Genomic DNA, 22,230 nt, shown 5'->3' with positions numbered 1-22,230 from the left:
AGGTCCCAGATGGATGTGAGTGGAGCTAGGCGGAGCGACATACATCTGGCGAGAGTCAGGTTAGTCTGGCACCACTTTAGAAGTAATTTGTCTGGCTCTAGTTGTTTTCAAAGTTACTCTTTGTGCTAATTACTAGTTAACGATTTATCTGGAAATTCTTAAACTAATGTGTTGTGCCAGTTCAGACGTGACAGAAAACGTCATCAATTCGGGACGTAACGGACTGCGTTACCCATGATGCAATGTGGTCAAAATGGCCACCAACTCATGTGGTCAAAATGGCCACCAACTCCCATCACGCAACACGGCAAAATGGCCGCCGATCAAGATAAGGTTGCTATGGTGATGGCTATAAAAGCCGATCACATACGACAATCTTCCTTCTTCCCTGGCTTTAGCCAACCTGAGAAGACACACAGCTGTTTCCGTTGGGTTAATCCCACGCCACGTGTTCGAGTTCCTCGCTGGACCGAGAGTTTTCGACGCAACGGTTATTCCCTGCTTTACATAACAGGAGGTCGACTAAAATAAGTACTTTTAAATTCCCTCTGATCAAAAGACTGAGAGACGCCGTATCTCCCAGTGATCGAAGAGGACCCCGCTTTGTCTGGCCAACAAAGCGACTGTTGAACCCGGTGGAAGAAACGAAGGAGCTTTTTCCCCGTGCCGCTGCAGCCTGCGGACAACTGCGCTCGTCAAGGCGCGTCCAGAAAGCCACTACTCGGAGCGCTCCGGACCAGCCCCGAGGCACCTCAAAGTAACGGGGTCTCCTCTTTTATTTCTGTCTCACCAACAGGGTGTTTAGAAGTGCCTGGGCAGGCGTTAGAACTTTGTAGGTGTTGGTTAATGCTTTTATTCCATGACGAAGTTGGAATTATTTTGCTGAACATTTTCTTTGTATGTGCATGCATTTTACAATTGATTTTGCTGTGTTGATTTGTGATCCATCAAGAACCCCGCCGTGGGTTACTGCTTCATTTCTTTCATCTTCTTCCCTGTTTCCCCCCTCTCTCTTTTCGCTTCTTCTTATCAGTTTAATCTCTTTGTCCAAGCTCAAGTCGCGGGCTTTGCTTTAAACTCCCAGTTAGCTGCGCCCTCTCGAAGCGAGGCATTATCCCATCAGCGTAAGCGTGGTTACGTCATTAGGACCTCCCCTCATACGTCATCATAGCATCCATCTTGGGAGGGTGACGTGTATCTTAACTGTAGGGAGCTTAGCTGAACTAGCTTTTGGTAAGACATCAAAGCGTCCAGTGAGATTCCCGAAGCTGTTCTGTCTGTCAATGCTGATACGTCAAATGCAGATGTTTCGAGGGCGGTGTTAAACAACTGTGAGTTAAGTTAAGATCTGCTAACCGCTCATTTTAATCCATTGTTTATTTTTTTGTTTTGTTCTTTTATTTCCATATATATATTTTGCATGTTAGTTTAGTAGTGAGTAAGAATTCCAAAGTTGTTGAATCAGAGAATTACTGTAACAGGGAATTGCTTTTGGTTCAATAAAACCAACGACTGCGGAATAGACATTGTTTTGTGTTCAGTCCAATTCACAGTTGCCTGGGTATTCAGAATTCAGAGCTAACCTCCTTTGGAGTTAACATCTGATATTAATACAGAGACAATATCATTGGATGGTGATAAGGAATAAGAATTTAAACTCTAATTGCAGTTACATTGGGGTTCTCACAGCCTGCTGGATAAACCTGGTCGGCTAACAGTCCGACCTGATCATTTATTCCAGCATAAATGAGTTCATAACAGCAAATTAACTAATGCATTAGTGGTATAAATACTTACAAGCTTATAGCTAACATCACCACCATTTGAACTATATTTGTTATAGCGGAATTTTGAGTTGAATGATTTATTATTTAAATTATAATAAATAATAATAATAATAATAATAAGCATATTCAACCAGCTTATGGCATAACAAATGTAACAAACGGTGCTAGTTTTTGACAGCTGAGTTGCACATGGTGGCCTCGCTTATTGCCCGTTGAGTCCTGGGATAGGGTCCAGTCTGTTCACAACTCTGACCAGGATTATTGAGAATAGAAAATGGCTGTCAAGTTGTCAGCTTAGTTGTGCAGATTCCCCAACTTGAAAGGGATTTTGACCCGTCTACATGAAGAATAAAACTGGAATCCACTCAGTTTGTTTTCTTTTCCACTTTCTTTTTCTTTTCTTTTCTTTAGCAGTGGTCAAACAGGTAAACAACCTTTAAACAACCAAAAAATACACACATAAGTAATCGCATAAACACATAAATATCCATAAATATTTACAAATTTACATGTAAATGTCAGTCTTAAATATTCCATTCAATACAAAATGCTACTTGATAAATAACACCAAACACTGAAACACATACAAGCTTATGTAGTACAAACCACATATTGCCACTTTAGTTGCACAAACCCCATTTAACCTATTTATCCTTTAAATCTGTTAAACCAATTAAAAAGCAGACCCTCTTATTACACCAATCGACCAAACACTTTCTAATAATATTTAAGAAACACGCAGCCTATGGTCATACTAACACACATTTCATCAAGACAATCAAAGCATGGCAAACAACACGTATTAAACAGAGCTACGCATCCATTTTGCTGCAAACTATCAAGTAAACAAACACCATTCCCGCACGGCTCAGCAGCAGCAGTAGCAACTCTGTAGCACAGATTTTAAGTTTAGCTTCTTACCGGCTGCCTCTCCAATCTTTGTAGACGTTCAAACCAACGTGCTACGTTGGTATTAATTTTAACAGGATCCTCGTCCGTGTCTCAACAACTTCTGCTCTTACTTGGGTCTGATATCACACCTGCGCTTCAGCGATGCGTCGGGTGCATGACGTCATGAGCTCTTGAGCGCACCAGGCAGCAATTAAGCATGTTGTCTCCGTTTTGGTGCTTGACGCTACTGTCGTCAGTGAATTGTACACACCTGTATTGAATCTCTTTAGTGCAAGTTAAAAATGCACTCATCTCAACTGTAATTTGACTTGACAATGGCTGAATGAAGTTCTCGTGCACATTGGCTCTTGTAGTCATGGAAAAGACAAGCCATTATACTAATGAATCAAGGCAGTAGAAGCTGAGCTTTAAGCTGTCTGTCATGAAAAAGGCAATCAACAAAGGGAATTTTTGATTGTTTTAAAACAGGGATCTTTAACAGAGTGGCCTTGTCTTCACACTGTCTGACATTAAATCAAACTAAATGGACCTGATGCCATTTATGCTCACCAAATATTTTTCTATCAATGTGTTGATGTCAGAGTGATAGGAGAAAATATTTAATTTAGAGGATTTGCACTTTTGATTAAATTAATATATTTCCAAGTCTGGTTTATTCTTGGGTACAATTTCCTGAAGATGCTATCCTCATCTAGTCAAAAATTTAATACATAACTATTAACTCCATGGGAACCTCCATCCAATTGTGTGTATCAACCCCAGAAAAAAAATCCTCTGGCAAATGTGTTGTACCCTTTGTGCTTTGTGCACCTCGTGGTGGTGAAACCTCTGTTTAGCTTGAGGACAGATTTGCAAATGGTTTATGACAGGCAAATTGGACAAACTGTTGTTAGGATTGATTCACAAAGAGCAGAGATAAGTTATTGTTTATTTGTTGGGTTTTGATTTAGAAGAACTATGAAAGAAAGGAGGGAGACAGATATTAATTGTCAAAGTGTATTATTCTAAATTTTCTAAAGATTAACAATGCGTTGCAAAACACTTTTTACCCTTTGAACACCCTCTCTACCATGAAACACGGTGGTGATAGCATCGTGTCATGGGACCGACCTTCTTTCTGCAGTGACGGGGAAGCTGGTTAGATTTGATGGGACAATGGAAGGAACTGACGTAAATGTAGGGCAATCCTGGAAGATTGGCTGTAAAAGACACGAGCCGGCAGTGAATGTTTGCCTTCCAGCAGGACGCTGACTGTAAAGATATTATGGGAGGATTTAAACTGAAGCATTGCCATATTTTAGAATGGCTCATAAGGCCAAGCGTAAATTCAGTTGAGAATATGTGGCAAGAATTGAAAATTGCTTTTGAAATTTTTTTCAGCAAACCTAACTAGGATTTAACTTTTTTGCATTGAAGAACGCCACTCATGGGTGCTGAATCCATGGCAAACTTTACATTTTTGTTTGTGAAAATTGATTTTCTTCCATTTCACCGCTGTTATTCCATAGAATCCCAGTAAAACACTCTCTGGTTTGTGGCTGTAATGTGAAAATTTCAAGGGGTGTGAATTTTTTTTTTTTTTTTGCAAGAGACTAAAAATGTCTACTAGAACTGCTGAATATCTGCAGTCGTGGTGTGAGATTTAAGCCTTGCGGTGGCCTGCGATGGGGAATGGCAAATGAGCCAGCTACAGCTGTGGCTGAATAACAAGAGCAGACAACTGTGCTGAGGGCTTGCAGCCAGTGATTTATTAGTCTGAACAACAGGTCCTCCTGGAGTACCACAAAATTGATTGACTCCGACCTCTGCCTGTGTTTGAGTCTTTGGCAAAGTTTACATGTAGAAATGGTTTTTATTTGTGGGGGTATGTTTTAAGGATTAGTGAGAACGTAACTGGCATAACCTCTTGGCTGTTGATCATCCTTAAATGTTTTTGAGATTTCGATCTCTTTCTTGGCCCATCGCTGGCTTGTATCTTAATGTAGGACACAGCTTTGGAAGGGAAGGCATTTAACCTTGAGTTTCAGCAATTAATATCCATTTCACTGCTCTGTGATAGAAAACCTACAGGAGACTCATTCTGTCAGCCAGACAGATGGGGGTGAGGGGAAGACGGCACAATGAGTCGCAGAAATAGTGGGAAGTGGAGATAATTAGCACCGGGTATCGTGAGAGGAGGAGAGTGGTGAAGAGGTCTAGGCAGGAATAATGAGAGAAATGCTGAGACTGATCTCCTCTGATCGGAGGATGATTGCTGCGATTTAGATCAAGCGTACAGTTTCTGGCCAACATGATTTGGCTGCAGTGTTTTGACACGTTTTAAGTCCCTACACTCACACACTCTGACCTAATCTGTGCTTCTTTTTCTGAACAGCCAGGAAAACATGTGCGCCTGCAGAGTTTGCCTGCCTAAACGGACAGTGTGTACCGGGACGGTGGCGATGCGACGGGGAACCAGAGTGTCCAGATGGCTCCGACGAAGCAGAGGAGACATGCAGTAAGAATCTCATTTGATATTTTCCTGCTCCAAACTATTATTGTAAGATGCTCTTCACTATTGTTTTGTCTTTAGAAAAGTTACAGTCAAACTCAGCAACACAGTGACGCGCTGTTAAACTGTTGACTGAAATAAGATCAAATATTAGTTAATAAAAAAGGAATCCTGAGACTTTTCTTCCATCTTTGCTTTTACCTATGATGTTTTTGAATGATTGGTCTTAAAAGAATCTACATTTATTTGGCTGTTCATAATTTCAACGTGAGCTGTTTTAAACTGTTCTTCGTGATTTGTTTAGTGTAGTAGCAACATTAGTGCTATATAAAATGATTTATTGATATTATATTTGTACTAAAATGCAGAGACTCCTCTCCCTTATAGTTAACCTAGTGCTGTCAAACGATTAAAAATTTTAATTGCGATTAATTGCATAATGTCAATAGTTAACTCGAGATTAATCGCAATTAATCGCATATTTTATCCTTTTATTTCTGAAAGTGTAATAGCCTGTTTGGGCATTTTAATGTGCAATTTTGCAATAAATGACACTAATAAAAATACATGCTTGTACAAAACATATTTTTATGTTATTTTTCAAGCACTTTTCAGAATTGGAATGAAAACATCCTGGTGCCAAATGTTAAACTCTGGACTATAATGGCTAAATGACTAATCATGACGCCCTGATGTTTACACAATGTGTGAATAAATTTGTAAATAAATACCTGTTTTCATACCGATATATATTTTTTGCCTCTTAAACAAAGCTAGACATGGTATTATGCATAAACATATAAATTAATAAAAATTGTACATTTCAATAAAGTCATAAGTTTTGTTCATTTCTTCACTCTCTCTCTCACATCTAATTCTGAGCTTTCACACCAACAACAATACAGGTCATTCCAGTCTTACACTTTGCTTGCAACTGGGCAGGAGCTTAATACCCCTGAAAAAGACTGTTTAGCAACTGTTTAGTAACTCCAGGTCCTTCGTTTGGCAACGTGATTCAGCCTTAGTTTGTCAAATACAGAGAAAACAAATTAATAAGCATTAAAGTACGGTTTATGGGTTGGATTTGTGCAATTTTATCAACGTGTAAAAGCTCATCTTCAGAACCAATGTCTGATAAAATGGTGATCTGCACCATGTAATCTACTTTCAGCAGTTATCACCGGTTATTGCACCGTAAACTGCAGAAAATACGAGCAGAGTTGCTCTGTCTGCCTTTACTACCGTCGGCTCCTATGGCGGAGGGATATTTCAGCTGGATACAAAGTGTCTAGTGCAGGCAGGTCTCTTAATAACCGCTGTTTCGTCACTTATTTTAGAGCCCAAATAAGCGATTTCACTTTCAGAGACGTGCCCAAAAAAACCGCAACCCGTGACTCATGAAATTTAGAAGCGCTTTTAGAAAAAAGAAGCCCAAAGTCGCATGTGTCCGAGGGTAAAAGAAACCCTTCTGGGCGGGTGTGTTATGCTACAGTTTTCTAGCACTCTTGAAACTACGGAAAGCGCCGAGCGTAAAAGAAACACAGTCCGGAGAGCGCGGCGGGGGAAAAAACATTAGGGAACAGTGTGTGTGCTTTGACGCGACGCGCGTTAACGGCGACAAAAAAATTGTCGCCGTTAAAATGGGTTTGCGTTAACGCCGTTAATAACGCGTTTAACTGACAGCACTAAGTTAACCTGAACAATTTTGTCTAAGAATAAAAAAGGGGGGCTGCTGGAAGTTCAAAACTCCATTAATGTGTGTATGTCTGGAGAACAGCCTCTGTGACCCTCTTTAGTAGACAAGGCAATGGCAAAAAACATTGCCCAAACAAATTTAGCCTATTAGGCAGATGAACAAGAAAGGCCAAAATGCCAAAGGATGCTAATGAGCTTTGGTGCTCAGTGTTCTAGGTTTAAACTGCTTAACAGTTATCTTCATGGGTAACTGGAAAGATGGAAATGTCCAATGCCTTCCATTATTCTGCTGTTCATAGGTAGAGGTATTAGTGGCTAATGTGGCTAATAATAAAACTATTCAAAGTGAACAAATTATGGACTGACACTCAAAGATGGGTCTGAACCCAGGAGAACCTACTGTGTTGACTCTAGATGATCCCATCTGACATAATAACCAGAAACACAGAGATTGAACAAAGCTGCTACTAAATACATTTGTTTGACCAGATTCATGTCTACATTCTAGTGGCGTGAATAACCAGCATGTATCCCTCCGTAGATTTTTATTTTAAATAGCTTCATACATCTTTTGACTGATGTCATTTTTAATCACCTCAGTGATACTGAAAATAGCAATTTTGAGTTTTCTTCTGGCAGTAATAATAACTTCCACACCAAAAGGTGTTGTTATAGAAACATTGTAGCACTGTGAGAATGATGCATTCGCTGACCGGCAAATTATCTGTTTTTAGAGTCTCTGACTGGCTAGGAAGCAGTCAGGGCTGGTCAATTCAACATTGGTTGAATTTAGTCACCAGCGAATTTCTGATGCATCTCTTGTGGTGATTTATAGATGGTAAAATAATCTGTCAACATAGAGCTTTGTCTGAAGATTGTGTGTGAAAAACACATAGGCTTGATCTGTGCACGTCTGTGTTTTGGTTCTCTCTTGTTTTCACATTTGGACTATATTCATTATTGCCTTTAAGGTCCTATTGTGTTGGTTAAATCATTTGTGCTGTTCTGTGTTTTTTTTCTCATGGTCAACTTTTTATTTATTTAATGTTTACACTTATTATAGCTGAAACTGTGTTAATATAGAAATGTTGCTATTTGTTTTGTAAAGCTGCTGGTTTACTTGATGTTTTGACTGTTTTAGCTGCATCTGAATCCTGCCTGAAAGCAAAGCCAAAGCATCAGTTTCCTCTAGAAGTGTTTGTACATCATCATGACACAAACCAGATATGTCTATTAAATTTGATTCAGTCAATCAAAATTTATTTGAATGAAAACAAAAACTTTGCTTTGAAAGACAAATACTTATAATTGAATATTTGCAAAGCCTCAAATTAATTTGATTTCATTTTAATAAAATCTCACCAGTAATGTTAACTGTTAATAAAAATGGGACAAAATACGATAGATAGATAATGCACCCACATTTGATTTCAAATCCAGGAAGGGAGATTTAACTTGTCTGTCCTGGAACCTTCATTAAAGTTGCTAATTTCCCATGCTGCCTTGGCTCTGGCTGCGGTTCAGTCATCTCGCCGGCCTCCACTTGCTCTAAAACTCGTTGCTGTCTGATGGCAAGTACTAGAAAACCCTTGATAATTTCTCTGCCAAGCTGTGAAGACCCAGTGCTGCCTGACTCGTGTATGATGTCAGTTTCATTGGTTTCTCTCAGAGGCACCAATTTGGATGAGTTGATTTCAAAACCAAGCATGATCTCTAGCACAGGAGGTAACTAATCAATCAATATTTGTTTTATTCTGTGATTCACTACTTTTTGGCTGCTTCGTTCCTTCTTGGGACTTCAGTTATTAGAGAGCTGAATGCACTGCGCTATTGGAATAGTAGATTTTCTCTGCATGAAATTGAAATAGATTATTGTACAGTACTTAAATTGTACAGTATATTAAAGCTGTATTTGATAAATAGTTTATAATGAGTGATATGAGTTAATTTTGATTCTTTTATTTTTTTCTTTGTTATTAAAAAAGTGAATCCAATTGCAGACAGAGAAGATAATACTGTATAGTTTTAACAGTCACCCAAACAGAGGGTTTTCAGACCTCTGTCACTGTTGCTTCAACTTTCCTTACAGCTTCAGTAAAACATCCTTTATGTAGGACCTGACGTAGAGCAGACAGTTCCCTGCAGGGGGAAGGAATCTGCTTCTATTTTTTAGATATACATATAAAACCTGTTCAAATTACCCCACAGTTCATCCATTGGTATAATAGATCACTATGACAATCCCTTCAGGAATACTCCTATGATATTTTTTCAAATTATAAAGCCTAAATACGGCCATAATTTATTTATTTTTGTACCTCATTTCTTATTTTCCATCTGTATATTCCACAAAGCTGTATTTTGAAATAGAAAGTATTACTTTATTTTAAAATAAAATAGTGAACATACATTTGAAACATATTTACATACACCGTATAAAAATAAAAAAACTGTTTTTTCTTCTATGTTTGAGGTTAAATCATGCTGAATTTTCCCGGTTATAGAGGTCTCAGGATCACCAAAATTATTTCTATTTTCTATATGCCAAATCAATGAGAGAGATAATTTCTTTGAGACTTTTTTTATCACACAAGGTTACTATGCCTCTAAACAGTTGATGATTTCACAGTTTTGCTTTTTTCAAATTAATTCCAGTTAGTTGTAAGCACACATTAATATTTTTTAAAGCACATCTCAGATGCAGAGGTTCGTTGTGTGGCATTATGGGAAAATACAAATTGGTAAAAATGAGGAAGAGAACTGTGGAGCCCCACAAGTTTGGTTCTTCTGTGGGCACAATTTCCAGATGCCCAAAGGTGCCATTCATTATAATTTTAAACTATTACTAGCAAGTGTAAACAGCCTGGACATGCCCAGCTCACCATCAATGGAGAAGGTTCTTGTGAACATGCTGACTGAAGCTGGAAAGAGATTATTCTGTACAAACATGAGCTGAAACGCCATTTGGCAAGGAATAAGTTATTACTTCAGAAGCAACATGAAAAAAACATTTATAGTTTAACTAAGCACAGGAACGAATACCTTAATTTTCATGACATGTCCTGTGGTCTAATGAAACTGAAGTTAAAATTTTTGGCCATAATGTCCATTATTACGTCAGGAGAAAAAAGGGAGAAGCTCACAAGTCGAAAAACAAAATGCTGATTATGAAGTACACAGCTGGGAGCCTCAGGTCGTGTGTGGGTATTTTCCTGGAGGAGAAACTGGTGCCTGAAACAGACGACATCATCAACACAGAGTGTTAAAATTCAAAACTGATAAAACATATTTTAGACATCTTTGAGATCAGCACAAAAGTAAAAGCTTGGACACATAAGTGGTCTTCCAAATGGAAAATGACCTAGAGCTTATTATCAAAATAGTTAGGAAGTCGCAAAAAGTTAGTGTCTACAATTTTTCCGGAAGTTCCCCCAAGAATAACTGCACTTGCGCAAGACCAGCTTACCTCGCTCTTCTGCTCTTCAGGGGGATCGCGTCATAAACATCTCCCAAATCCACTCTGGTCTTATTTCTTTCTCCTGAAGCCTTCCTCTTCTTTTATAAACATGAACGTGGTTTGCTTAATGTGACTCTCAGCTACGTTCAAAGTCTACAGTGAGAGCAGTGGAGCTACAATGAACGGCTAACCGCTGACTTAGATGCTAGGCTAACCGGATACATAAACACTAGAAGTGCTCATGCGCAGCCAGAAGGAACAAGCACGGACACTGGCTTTATGTGAGCACGTCAGAATGATTGGCTTGTGAGACAACCTATAGATAAGATCATAACCCGGAACATGAGGGACAGAGGGGAATGAAAGCAGGGACAAAACAAATCCATGCCCTTCAGACTGAGAGGCATGGATTGGTTAGAGTTTTTACAGGCCTGCAGCTCCCACAGAAACAATTTTTAAATCTCCTTTTTGTGAATACATAATGTATTTACTACTTTCAGGATGGAAGGGCCATTTTATCCAGAATTACAAAAAGTGTTTCTGAACAGGATTACCAACAATAGCTTTAAGGATAACAAAGTTAATGTTTTTGAGTGTCCATCACAAAGCCCTGATCTCAGTCCAGTGTGTGGGCAGAGATTAAAAGGTGTGTGTGTGTGTGTGTGTGTGTGTGTGTGTGTGTGTGTGTGTGTGTGTGTGTGTGTGTGTGTGTGTGTGTGTGTGTGTGTGTGTGTGTGTGTGTGTGAGTAAGGTGGCCTACAACCCTGACCCACTTTCATCAGACAGGGAAAAATTCCAGGAAATGATCCTGAGATGTTGTACAGTTTAAAAGATAATTCCACCAACCACTAAGGAAATCTCTAGGCATGTAGAATAAAATAAGAGAATAAAGAAATACTCCTTACAAATTCTTCCTCACAGTTCGGGCATTTAGTAAAGCTGTTTGTGTGATAATTGGTAAATAAGTTGTATAAGTCTATAGTTTGCCGGGCCTCTTTTCACTCCACTATTTTCTTTTTGAACCATCAACTTTGTTCAGGTAAGATAAGTTGATGTCAGTTGATGTTCCCGATTATGATAGGGTCAAGTCTACTCAGCTTAGCCACATTAATTATTGTTTACATCTTTAATCTCCTGAAAGTGATTCTTGGGACAGCTTTTAAATGCATAACTGAGTGGAAAGTGAAATGGGAAAAGTCCAACTCAATCTTTCACAGGACTGTCGCTCAAGTTTTATTACTATTTTTTTTATTTTATTTTTTTTACATTTAATTGGCTGTGGATGAGTCAGGCTGTTTTTAAAATAATGTAGCAGCCAAGCAAAATCCCTAATGTGTTTCACAAAGTTTAAGACTGAAAACATAAAATTACTTTAAAGGACATCATGTTTATGTTGGAAATCCAATTAAAGATAAATGAAAGAGGGCTGCAGAATAAAGATCCTGGTTTGGATGAAATCCAGTTAAATGGAAATCTCAAATTGATTTACTTAATGCTTTAAATTTCTAAAAGTTTGAATACTAGAATGCAAGATTTGGATTCTGTTTGCCTATGAAATCAGTTTCAGAGATTCTGATTTCAGCTTGAGACTGATCTTCCACTTAGGGTTCAGATGTCCACATGGAAGCATGGCTTCACATAAAAGAGTAGTAGTAGGTCTAACCCAGCTGCCTCTGGCTGTCGAGCTAACAACTTCACATGAAGAGAGTCAGGTAATGACCACATCAACTGAACAGGGGATTCCTAATGAGATCGTCATCACAGCCGACTTTCTGTTGTTTGAGTGACTTCTGCTGTGACAGAATCACACTGAATAGGCAAATCAATAAAGAGAATCTCAAGAGTGTTCATTCTAATAAATACATCTTTAACTAGAATAACCAAAGTTGCTTTTTATGATCTGTCATAAGGCTCATTTCACTGCTCATCTAATGAGATATACACTTAGGGCCTGAACTTCAAAGATTATAAATAAGGAGTATTAAATTATGTGGACAAAAAACAGAAAAAAAAAAGAAAACTGTGTGTGAAAATAGATTTGGGTATAGTTAAGAACCTCACAATTCGATTCAATTTAAATTCTTTGGGTCACAATTAGATTCAACATTGATTCAATATTAATTTAAATGTTGCAATGTTGATTTATTTTGTAATAAGTGATTACATAAAAAATTGCAAAAGTAAGCATTTTTTTAGAAGTACCTGTCAGTACAGTTTAGATATTTACTTATTTATTTATATTTTGTCCATATGAACAGCTATAGTATACCAGGCATGCATTATTATCACTGAGGTGATTGTTATTAGCAAAAATCAATATGGAGTACAAAAGTGAAAACTTCACAGTAATGTATTAATATTGCAGTAAAGTGCATGTAAACCTAAATTACTCTCCTCTTACAAACTGGGATCATTCTCATAATATGTGAACAATAACATGTGAAAATAAAGCACTAAAGCAGTAATACTTGTGATGAATATGGAGAGCAAACGTTAAAAAGGGTTTTGGCCTGGGGGTGGGTGGGGGTGGGGGGGTAGAAGCCTGGGAGTTACAGTTACACTTTCAACTGCTGGGTTGAAATTTAAATGAAAAAACACAGTGCTAGTCACAGCGCTAATATGATGATCTTTATTCTCAGATGGTCAATATAATATACAGCAACAACATATAGTATGCAGCCTATAAGTAAACTATAATGAAGCCACAGTTTCTTCCTTGCAACAAAACAACTTATAAACTTAACATGAACTTAACAAAATAAAGAACTGGAAAGCTAATAAGCCTACATTGTTCAGTCTATTAGTAATCTCTGCAAAAGTGTTTTCTGCTACGCTATCTGTAATTGAGCTTGAACCCCAGCACCGGGCTTCTCTCTGTTAAATGTGAGGGCCAAACAGGGAGGGAAGAGGCTTTTCCATTCATGACTGCAGAGATATAAGCACCACAGAAAGTTTTTGTTTTCGTTGGCTGGGCTTTATGGGACATGCTTTTCTGATTTGATTCTGACTACTCACTGTCTGCCAGCCGGCCCTGTAGCACTCGTTCATGAGTTAACAGGTCCACTCCATGGCCACGTGCTGAGCAGAGCCTGGATGGACCAGAGGAGAGGTAGAGAGCAGAAGATGTTTGAGGGACCAGGGCACCGCAGAGCGTGTTGCGTGATTACCAGGCAGAGCACGTCAGAACCTCCACGGGTTGAACCACTGTGTGCCAGGGAAATCCCCAGTAGGCCCAGTCCACCATTGAATTAACACTGCAGTAAAATAATTTTCTCTATTCTCTAAAGCGCTGTGCGTTTTCTGGCTTTCGGCCGCAAAACGCGAATCAGTCGAAATTGACGCTCATGAACCCAGTAGCCAGGGGAACACATCGATTCAGAGGATTTTCTAAATCGATATTTAACTGGGAGCAAATTAATTGTAATGGTATAAATGTGTATAAAATGCAGCCCCTGGGCATGCAGATAAAGCTTCTACAGACATTTGTGAAAGAATGGAGCACTTTCAGGAGCTTGGTGATCTTCATCATGGTATCCTGATACGATGCCACCTGTGGAACAAGTTAGCTACTCTGCAACTAAATTACAGAGTGTACCTGGTGAGTAGTTACAGAGCTGCCTTTAAATTACCTAAATAATGGCATGTAGAGAGCTTCATAGAATAGGTTTAAATGGCCAAACAGCTGCATCCAAGCCTTACATCCTGAGGTGCAATGCTAAGTGTCATATGCAGTGATGGAAAACACTCTGCCACTGGTATTTGGAGGAGTGGAGAGGTCTTCTCGAGAATGATGACTCATGCTTCCCTTTCTGATAATCTAATGAAGTGGTTCCTAACCCTGGTACTCAGTACCCCTGTCCTGCATGTTTTAAGTGTCTCACAAAGCAAGCTCCATAAAGACATGGGTGAGTGAGTATGATGTGGAAGAATGAATAAATACCTTTCCCTTTAGAGTCCCACAGATGGGACATTTTGTCTCTGCGTTTTAACCCATCCCTTAGGGAGCAGTGGGCTGGCCACACTTAGTGGCACCGGGGAGCAATCTGGGGCTAAGGGTCTTACTCAGGGACCCATGGTGGCAGTCTGCGGGGATCGAGACCAGGTACTTGTAGCCTGCTCAGAACACAAGCATGCTGCTCTAGCCACTACACCAACACTCCCTTGACTTGAACTTGACTTGTGTGCATAGGGTCCTCATATTTATTGGATGAAAAGCTTTGGGTAAAAACTGGATGCCAGGCCTTCTCTTCCAACATTAGAGTGTGATCTCACATCTCATCTCTCATCTTCTGGAAGAATGGTCAAAGATTCCCCTAAACTATGTGGGAAATCTTCTCAGATGAACTGAAGCTATTGTGCCTCCAAAACAACAACACATCAAACCTTTTAATTCAAGTGGAATGTTACTCAAGTTCATATATGTGTGTGTGAACGCAGATGAGTGAATATTTCTGGCACTGTAGTGTTGTCTCCTATTTCCAAGGTTGTAATGTTTCCTTGCATCCAAACCAGCTTGGACATGATGGACTGGTTAGAGGTTCAAAAGAAGATTTCTGCCTATAGATGTGGAATATTCACTCTCTGCATGTTACATTTAATTTATCTGAGTTAAAACATGAGCTCTTATGGCAATCGTCATTATGTGATGGACTGGTAACCTGTCCAGGGTGTAAGAGGTGGGGTACACCCGCAACCCTACCCTCTGTGACCCTGCAACAATATAAACAATCCTATAAAGAATGGCTGGATAGATGGTTATAATTAATTTTGTACATCTAATGGAGTCAATGTATTGTGCACCATAACACACTGATTCTGTATTTGCTTGCCTGATGAGAGAGGGTCTGTCACATACAGGTGCAGCTGGAATTAGATTGTCTTTTTTATTTCATATGTACCCAAACATACACTATAAACATTCATGCTTGCACGCACATTGCTGAGACATTTTGAACTTTGTGCTGCAGACATCTGTGCCAGAGTCATTCTTGCCTCACTGATTGGATTCCCAATTACACGCTAGAGTAGCACTGCTCTGCAGATTTCGAATCCGGGTCGCACGGAACGAGTAACTCAAGAGCGGTGAAAAATGAATGATTCTTTGGAGAAACATGTGAAGTGCCAGAGCTCCTGGTTTTCAAATTAGATTAGCGTGTAATCAAGGAGGAAGTGGGCCACTGCAGCCAGCTGTGCAGAAACTCCTCCGCTCCCACAATGCTGCAGTGACAGTCTCACGGATTTAAGAGGGAGGTGGGATGGTGGCTACATGATGCTTTCTGACAAAATTAATAAGTTCAGCTCAAGTCTGTGTGTCAGTTGGTCCTCTGGGATTTTAAAGATGTTTCTATGAGTTGACAGCTATGAGTGAACTTTGGTGTATTCCTGTTCCTTCAGGGGTCTTACATTATTCAAATGAATGAAATTAACGAAAATTAACCATTAAGTCAGACAGGGGAGTTCCTTTTAAATCCACTGTGTTCTGCTTTTTAATGTAAATTTTCATGTGGTATATAATTTAGAGTGGAGTATAGATTTTTCTTTGACGAAGGGTGCCTCATAAGCTTCACACATATTGCTTTTCACATCCTGCTGGGATTTTTCTGGAGGAGTTGGCTCCGAAGCCGTGGCTATTTATTGACTTTGGTTTTTGTATTTTAAAGCATTATTCAACCATATAGTAGAAATATTCTCAGAATACAACAGTGTTTTGGCAAAGAAATGTGGCTACCTTAAAGTCTAACTCTTGGACTGAATGTATTTTAACACAGATGCATTCAAATAGTCACCAGAGTAAAGAAATGTATATTATATATGAATTATGTGCGCCGTTTGGAAGTAATTTCGATAAAACTTGCTGTATAAGCAAAAAAGCCCGTACATTCCTCAGTCAGGCTGCTCCGGAATGTGACGTCACAAACAGAACTAGTACCGTGCATCCGGCTGCTAACACTACGACTTTTGCTACCGATTTATTAAATTTAATTAATAACTCGTACTCTACTTACAAAAAAATTATATAAAAAAATATCTGATACATTTACAAACTCCACCTCAAGCATCGGCGACTCCGATACCGAATATATATACGAAGAAACGCAGTTTGAACAAGGTGAACCTGAGGAGACTATATCTAACGCTGCCCAAGAAGACATAGAGCCCATGCTCCATTGTAAGTACCCCTCAAAATCCTCGTTCGTGAAGTATGAATTGCATAAAACACTTTTGTCACTGCCGGCAATCCAGTCCTTTTGCGTTTCTTTTACGAATTTATCCCATTTCTTTCGGACCTTTTGATCCTTCGGCCAAGTATGTAGCGCTAAATTCTGGCCTGCACTAGACCGCGGTGAAGTTGGTTTGACATTGGACATTCAAGCTCCGCGGAGTCAGCGGAGCACTCTTGAGAAACAAAAATCAAATCAGATTTGTTGACGGTCCCACCGCGTATGGGAGAAGGGAGCAGCTGAGAGACGCTAGCCGAAATCGGAGTCGTTCAACCGGCTCAACCGTGAGCTACATCCCGGTGACTCCGCGGAGCTTGAATGTCCAATGTCAAGCCAACTTCACTGCGGTCTGCACTACAGCCACCAACTACGCACCTAGAAGGCATTTTATTGTGGACTTAGTTCGGCAATTTTTTTATCTATTTTTTTCAAAAGCGCTTGCTCAAAGTAGACGTAGATCAGCAGATTTGGTGTGTGAAAGAAGATACTGGAAAACATGCATAAATATTCCTTGTTCGCCTGTGTGTTTCTATGCAAGTTCGCTTCGCGCATTCTCGGTGTTCTTGAACTGACGTCACACGTCGGAATTGGCCGATTGTAAACGGAGGCAGCACTCAAACGCGGAATACCATAATCGGTGTAAAAAATGTCCGATATTTCATATTTAAACTTAATTTGAACACTTTTGATACATGAATATTCAAAGTTTACTTTATTCTGGAAGTTATTCAATGGTTTTCAGGATTTTTTTCGGTCCAAGAGTTAGACTTTAAGTCAGGAGTGATAAGACAACAATTAATATAATGTAAAAAAAAACACAACTTAAATGAATTGGTTCAATTGTTAAGAAGTAACTGAAGTAAATTTGTCCAACAAATTTAAATAGTTTATAAATTGTCAAGTTAAACCATTGTAAATAAATTATGTTAGGTATACTTAATTCCATTACTTGCTACCAATTGAAGTAATTCATTCATAGATATAATGGGTGATTTTTCCAGAAATGTAGGTAAGAAACACCCAAGTCACTGATTGAATAACTGCATGTGCAAGACCATCCTACCTCCTCTTCAGCTCCTCAAGGGGATCGCAAATCAAAGGTACATCCGCGAGCCACCTTGACCTTATGCACAGCTGTGTTTTTGGTCTGTCCATATCGCTCGAAGACACAAACTTAGCGGAAGACCATGTTTACGTAGCACTGTGTCAGATTTGACACTGGTAAGTGGCAAAGAATAGCTGAAACCAAACTATTGATATACGTCTATCCATTCAGCAGAAATATCTTAACTATTTCGAAATAATGTTATAATTTTAAAGGAGAAATAAGTAATAATGACACCTAGCGTTTCAAATCAGAAAAACACATACACAGTCTGCCACTGACAACAGCCATTTCCTCAGCGGTCCTGCTGCTGTGAAACCCCACTGAATTGTTACTTCCACAGGACAGGAATATGTTGTACCAAATGATGTGCTATGTTTTGGGAACTCTCTTATGATTGGCTCAGGAACCAGGAAGTAAACACGGGCTACACTCACAACTGAAGTGGTTCCGGACAGTACCTCTAGGTTTGAAAGGAGAAAAACATGATTAAGACATTGTTGATGGTGAGAACCAATTGCTTATAGGGAATGCTACTTCCATTCTGGCTGATAAATGAGAATGATTTGGGTTAATTTAACACTAAATTTCTTACTCATTGCTCATTTAATTGTGATTCACATTATGACTTCTGGCTGCATGGCTCACAGTCAGTAGCCTTGTGGCCTTGCAGCAAGAATGTCCTGGGTGTGAGTTCTGGCCTGGGGTCTTTCTGTATGGAGTTCTTCTTGTGCATGCAAGATTGCCCTTTGGTGTTTGTGTGTGCATGCATGGTTGTTTCACCTCTGTAATGTTGCTCTGTAATGGACTGGCAACCTCTCCAGGGTATACCCTGCCTCTTGACCGCTGGTCATTGGGGACCTTTTAGAGACATATTATGTATATGTTCATGTTTAAGTAATTCATTTAAAGAGTTTAATTAAAATTAAAACATTAATTCCAATTCATTACACACTGTGTGATATTTTTCAGGCGCTTGTTTTTGCTAATTTTGAATGAATTACATTTGATTTTGGCTTACAGCTAATAAATTGGACAAAAGGCTTTGTCAAAGAAGATTACACGAATAAATACATGGATTTTAAGACATTAAGAAATGTTATGTTTTGACCTTGTTGTGTCCTGCAAGACAGTAAGAAAAACTGCTGTCTTGACGTTTGTCCAGCAGACAGCTACTAACACCCTCAACAAGGAAGGTAAACCACAAAAAAAGGCCAGTCCATTTGTAAAGAATCTGGCTGTTCACAGATTTCTGGATTCAAGCAAAAGAAAGAGGTGCGATATAAAATGTGCGGAGACATTTAGAAGATATGGTCTGCATTTAGAGTCAGAGATTTGAAAGCCACCTCACACAGACATAACCAGAATGCAGACGCCAGCTGTCACATTCATTGTGCCATACCTGATTCAGAGACTGTCAGAAGCCTCTTACATGCACTAAGTTAAAAAAAAAGAAAAAGCACAGTGCCCAGTCCTATTGGTCAGGGGTCCAAAATTGTCCTTTTAGATTAAAGTACATTTTGCATAAGAATTGGAAACAACTATCAGCCCCCAATGATGATGATCTACTCATAATAATTATTAAATGATGCAAGCGTCATAAACTCAATGTGCAAATGAAGGACCATGAGAACCCGTCATAGAAAGCAAAGTCAGATTGACGATGTGGCGGACATCAAGATGTCCTATCAATGGAACAGGATCAGGCTCTCACCACAAAACCAATAGAGGTCAGGGTCTAGCACATCAGACATGACCCAAGATGCAGGCTGGACAAAGATGCCCCTGAAACAGTCCAGCACATAGCAGCTGGCTGCAAGTTGCTGACAGGACAGGCATACATGGATATCCATAACCAAGTGGAAAGAATAGTGTACAGCAACATCTGTGCTGAGTATGGGCTAGAGCTTTACTAGTCAGACTGAGAGACAACACCAAGGGGTGGAGAATGATAGGACTAAGATAAAGAGGTGATGGACTAAGCAGGAAAGATTGCAGTAGTGATAGATGTAGAGGCTTTATATTAATATAAACAATTTTAATACGTGATAAAAATAAGCATCAATGAATTGTAGATGTGTCATAACTCAAACCTCAATTTAAAATGCAGTTTAACAGAGCCAAAATAAAAGTGTGACAGTCACTGAGTGCCCAACTACATGCTTTGGTTCTAAGTCAACAGAATTTGCCTTTAAATAATTAAGTCAGCGAATGAACACATTAAAATCTACTTTAGCACGTTTATTTTGATTGCATAAATAGTTCATAGTGCTCACATCCTTCTGTGCTCAGTTCTCAGAACTAAAATGCTTTAAGTACATATTTATCCAACCACTTTAAGCTGTGCATTATCTAGTTGGTGTAAACATGTTCAGCATTTCCACCAAGCAAACTCTGAGAGGGTTTTGCTAACAAATGGATGAAAAAAAAGCAATAGTTTACAGAGGTTTTATTCGAATAATGAAGTACCTCTTAGGGAGCAGGGATAGAGCATTTAATGTGAAGCAAAAGTCTATTTCTTGCAAAGACACTTTACTGAGAACAACAATTTTCCAACCTGTAGTCTCCAAGCAGCAAGTGGGTTCTTTTTCACAACAGATCTATAATTCAAAGTCGACATGTCCACCCTAGCCCAATTTAATGAAGCAGTGAAACTGAGAATGACTCATGATACTGAAGCACTTTGTGCCTTTTTTAGCTCTGAGACGGAGGTGCTGAATTATATCCTTCACCACCCCAACAGTGACATTGACTTTTACAGGTGCACATGCCATAGAGGGCTCCTGCAGTAAATAGAACCCGATGGAGGCATAAAAAGCACAGTGTATTCCTAAAAAATTCCTGCTTGTATCTTTACTGTATGTGTACCCAAGATTTTAAATAATACTGCTTTTCTACAGTCATAAATTTGCTTAGTTCTTCTACTGGACCTCTGAATGTATGTGTTGGGTTTGTTGTCGTGCTGGAAGGTGGGGTGCCAGTCTCTAGTCTTATATAACAGATTTTCTACCAGGATACATCTAGCTCCATCCATCTTCCCATCAACTTGGACTGGGTTTTCAAGCCTTACAAAAGAAAGAAATTCCCCACAGCATGATGCTGTGTGGGAATGGTTGGGAGAATGTGTTTAGGAACACACAACGATTTGCATCTAGTTGTACTCCTGACCAGAAACACCTGATTCCTTATGTGTGCTGTGTCCAGTACATGGCTTTTGGCTAACATAAATTGGGACCTTCTGGCTGTTTTTGAACAATGGCTTATCTTCTTGCTATATTTTATATACAGCCAGATCTGAGTAGTACATGGCTATTTGTTATGTTCTCTACAAAGTCCCTCATGTCAGCTGTGGATCTCTGCAGCCATCCGCCTCTTGGCTGCTTTTCTTATTATTGCTGTCCTAGCCTGGCCTGTGAGTTTATGTGGAGGATATTCGTAGGTTTGCAGTTGTGCTATGCATGTTTTATTTTTGAATGATGTATTGAACTGAGCTCTGTCATATGTAAAAACGTGGATGCTGTTTTTAGAACCTAAACCTGCTTTAAACATCTCCTCCTGTCTGCTGTTTTCCTTTGTCTTCTTGATGCTGTTTATTAACCGATGTTCTCTGAAAACCTTCTGAGGCCTGCATGGAAAAGATCATTTTATATGCCAAGTAAATCACAAAAGGATGGGCTCTATTTTCTAATTAGGTAGTTGCTGAAGGCAATTGGTTACATTCGACTGTGTTTAGGGTTCTCAGAGTAAAGGGGTCTGAATACTAATTCACACACACCTTTTTAGATGGGGACCAGATGTAGAATTAAAGCAAACTGAAGATCTGATAAACTCTTAAATGATTATTAGTTGAACGAAGGATGATCATTAATTTATAATACCAGTCTGAAATTCATTACCTCTGTGGCATGCTGTAGTATAGCACTAGATTAGATTAGGTCTGTTTAACTTATTTTCAATCTACTAGTTCCTATGAAGCCCTCTGATAATCTATTCATGTTGCATCAGAATCATGGAACAAAGATTTTGTCTCCTTTTTAGTTTTTCATTCAAAGCTTTCTGATGGAAAAAGAAAAACTGCCACAAATGGCAAGTTTAGCTGTACTTCTCAAATTAAAAGTGCAGTGTCATTGCTGTGGAGCTGAATTTAGTCTTGAAACAAAGACATGTCTGGAGACACTTTTCCCCATGATGGTAAATGATAGCCAAGCAGTTGATTTGTCTGTTGTAGATTAGCACTTTTATAAAGCTGTTAACTTTCAAACCTGAATCCATTAACTTTAGCTGTCTTTGTTGTGGATCCAATGGCACAACTTTGGTCTGATATCTCTGTTTGGAGTCTGAAGGAGCAGAGTTCACGCTTCATTAAGGAGCCATCAGTTAAAAGGATAGGACAGCTCACCCTCCAATCAGTGGATTCACATTCTGCTCGGGTCTGTGCTCAGTCTGCCGTTCTTCCCTCATCTCCTTCCACTTGGTATGGATGGCTTCGATTTAGCTTTAGAACAAAATAGTACAGGTTGCGCATCACCTTTTCCTCTTCATCCATCCCATCCTCCCTTGAT

At 39.2% G+C, this 22,230-nt stretch overlaps 1 protein-coding gene across 3 annotated transcripts in view; it reads left to right on the top strand.

Annotated features, from left to right (window-relative positions):
• The window catches only part of LOC105925275 (low-density lipoprotein receptor-related protein 8), a 122,579-nt gene that overhangs the window by 39,050 nt on the left and 61,299 nt on the right, over positions 1-22,230 (top strand). For all 3 annotated transcript variants that reach the window (XM_012861035.3, XM_012861036.3, XM_012861034.3), the window contains exon 3: positions 5,074-5,196. In XM_012861035.3, coding sequence (XP_012716489.2) covers positions 5,074-5,196 — 123 coding nt within the window. The remainder of the gene's footprint in view (positions 1-5,073; positions 5,197-22,230) is intronic.

This window comes from Fundulus heteroclitus, chromosome 6 (assembly GCF_011125445.2).
Source record: "Fundulus heteroclitus isolate FHET01 chromosome 6, MU-UCD_Fhet_4.1, whole genome shotgun sequence".
Classification (NCBI taxonomy): domain Eukaryota; kingdom Metazoa; phylum Chordata; class Actinopteri; order Cyprinodontiformes; family Fundulidae; genus Fundulus; species Fundulus heteroclitus.
The sequence above is the reverse complement of the archived record's forward strand: the minus strand, read 5'-3'. Positions and strand labels throughout refer to the sequence as shown.